General features: G+C 31.0%; 1 protein-coding gene across 1 annotated transcript; it reads right to left on the bottom strand.

The window, feature by feature from the left end:
• Nucleotides 1–254: 254 nt before the first annotated feature.
• LOC119662306 (transcription initiation factor IIB-like) lies at nt 255–1414 on the bottom strand. The gene is made up of 5 exons (XM_038071895.1): nt 1342–1414; nt 1041–1248; nt 738–972; nt 558–679; nt 255–466 (listed from the first exon to the last, which is right to left on the bottom strand). Exons 1-5 carry the CDS (start codon nt 1350–1352, stop codon nt 335–337), a joined length of 708 nt encoding a protein of 235 aa, XP_037927823.1. The 5' UTR covers nt 1353–1414; the 3' UTR covers nt 255–334.
• Between the last annotated feature and the right edge of the window lie 1762 nt (nt 1415–3176).

Genomic DNA, 3176 nt, shown 5'->3' with positions numbered 1-3176 from the left:
AAAAATAACTGGGATTCACAGTCGTTAGACCTAATTATAAATTGTTGGAGGTAGAGTGGAAGATGTACGTAATTCATTTCGAGAAAAGCTGCTAAGAAATCAATTGTTGATGCAGTGCTCATCTAAACCGATCTAGATAAATACACACTTGTGGTACTGAATGCATGTTTAAAATAGTGTTCAAGAGTGTATATATATTGGATATATGTGTATTATGTGTCGTATGTATATTGAATATGTGTTTATGTGTTGAATATGTATTGTGTGTGCTAGATATATATATATATATATATATATATATATAGGCATGAGTTTTGTAAAGTGTTAGTGTAGTTTAGAGTTCGAATATCTGACGACATTCGTTCTCTACACTGGCGCAATCCATTTTTACAATTCTAGTTATGGTTGCGCTTGATATGCCTGTGACATCCCTTATTTTCTTATACGTCAGCTTTTCATCATGCATCTATTTTGAAATAAATGGGAAAAGAATTTACTTGTTTATTTGTAAAAAGCAGATTATAGTTACAAATATTTTAAAACAAAATGTTGCTTACTTTAGTTGACAAATAAATTGCTGCCGCTGCAATGGAAACGGGGGAACAGCTTGAAATCTCCGCCTTCATCTGTGCCGCTTTGGCAATCTTACGAGCATCAGTTAAACATTTTTTATGTACACCTCAAAATATTATTTCTTCTACTAATTTGAGTGTGCATATACAAGTTTAATTACTTACCTAGCATACTAAGCATACGTTCAACAAAATCGATCGCTTTCGGCGTATTGACATTTACCTTCAAAGTAGAAGGTAATTTTTTGTACACTGCAGCCAGTTTAAAATGCGATACATCACCGATGGCAGCTATTTCACGAAAGGAACGCGGCACATCTTCCACTCGACATGCTAGGCATATTATAGACAAATATGTAAGTTTAGCATTTATGCCCCATGTCTCATTCTCACATAGTAGCTGAAAGGATTAATATTCTTAATTTTCTTAAAATACTCGTTTTACAAGTCAATATAAATTGTTCGTACTTTGTCATATAGACATGTTGCTCGGGCTACGATCGAATCATACAGATGTAGTCTTCCGCACATTTCCTTTATTTCTTTGAACGCTTTTGCTGAACGTTTATGTTTACTATTAAATAATTTTGCGCCAATGTCAGTAACCCTATATTCTTCGATATCTAAGTCATCAACACTCTCATCTTCATAAGAGTTCTCGTATTCAAAACTGCTTCTATTTTATGATAGGAATAACAAAGAATAATATATTAAAACGCGAATGTTTCTGGATTGCACACTTAGTAATTAGATATTTTTAAGTACTTACGTAAAATCCATTTTTGGTAATTCTAGTATTTAACTGTGATGTACGAGTAACATATATACGAGTAACATATATACAAGTGTTGTAAAATGCTTATAAGAAATTTGTAGTTGTATTTGACAACTAAGAAAATCATATGTTACTAAGAAAATCATATTGGAAAATAGACGTTTACATTATCATTGAAGCAGTTTTTAATCACACATTCGATATAGAAATGAAGAAATGGAGAAAAATTTTATAATTTTTTTTATTTACACTAAGAAGTGAAGTTATCCCAATGAAAAAAAATATCAGGATTTATGGATTTATGTGGAGTAGGAAATTTTAAAAAAGAAAATAGTTTTCCTTTTTCCTTTGTTTCACTGTTTGCTAGGCTCGAAATGTTAAATTGTAAATACTTACACTTTTCTTAAGCTAAAGTCTTTAAGGAAAGAAGAGAGGAAGCAAAAGAAATTTCCTTTAATGTTCACTTCTCAGTGAGAATTAATTTCTATCTAAGAGCAGCCTTCAAACCTTCCTTATCTTGATTTTTTATACAAAATAAGATCAGTTCAAGAACTGCTGCTCGAATTAAAATACGAGTAAAACTGCTATCAAAAATTTACTTGAAATTGTTTATAACTATCAATTTTTTTATAAATTTTTTTAAATCTATTTAATTGACTTGCATTTCTTCAATCCTGATAACAATTGTTAAGAGCGTTACTTTAAACGCTCTTAAAACGCGCAGTGAGTTGGTTTTACTTCCTCAACCCTAACACAACTATGTTCCCAGAGCAAAATAACAAATAAAATAAGGACTACCTTCGATGGCAACTCTGGATAACGAAATGGAGATTTTGTTAGGATCAGTACATATATCCTTATAATGTTGAATGATCCATAACCAAAAAATGGAATTTCGGGTCTACAGAAAAATTCTACAGGAACAGTGCAGAACTTGATTTTAGACGTACCTTTAGTTGCCAAATCTACTTATATTCGAATGAGTAATAATAATCTAGTTTTTAATAAAACTATAATTTTAATCACTTAAAATTTATTAAATAAACCACAATAAATGTTTTAGCAGTATTTATAAAATCACTAAATTTTTTCGTAAGAGCAGTAAGCCTTTATAGTCGTGATGACCGAACAACTTTAAAGGCTTTCTGGTCTTAACTTCAGTTGTGCTCAACAAATTACAGGCAATGGAAGACCATAAAGTTCCTAAAGTGGAGCACAGGAATAATTTGAAAATGTGGAGAGGGACTGAAAATCATTATGAATTGCAAAGGCTCTAAAGAAATGCATGAGTTGCCTAAAAGTGAATTACTTTTTTCTTGAGCTCATTTCGTGCTGAAGTTTTTATTTTTATCATAGAAAATACTCGTAATTTTTATTTCAAAAGGAAGTGTTTTGAACTTATTGTGCAAAAAGTTTTCTAAAGTTATAAAACCAACATTTCCCATTTATACAAGCGCACCACTCAAAGAATTTGCTATGAAGGAATCCTTATGCGGATGGGATACCTTAGAATTGTGACAAAGCAACTTTATTCGAAATATTACTACTAATCGTACAAAAAATAAAAATTTAAGTAAAATATGAACAAATTCTTAAATAAAAAATGAATTAACCATTTCGGTTTGGTCTAAATTTCACTTTACAACACTTGCAGTCAGAATCCTTGTTACCATAGATTTCAAAAACATTCGTTCGTGGAAAGTACATAATTTAAACCAAGAGAGACCAAGTACACATTGTCTGCTGTCAATGTTAAGGTGCGACTGTTGCATCAATAAATTTATCAAGCCTATGGAGGAATATCAAAACTGACCTCAGAAAAATTTCTG

This window comes from Teleopsis dalmanni, chromosome X (assembly GCF_002237135.1).
Source record: "Teleopsis dalmanni isolate 2A chromosome X, ASM223713v2, whole genome shotgun sequence".
Taxonomy (NCBI): domain Eukaryota; kingdom Metazoa; phylum Arthropoda; class Insecta; order Diptera; family Diopsidae; genus Teleopsis; species Teleopsis dalmanni.
The sequence above is the reverse complement of the archived record's forward strand: the minus strand, read 5'-3'. Positions and strand labels throughout refer to the sequence as shown.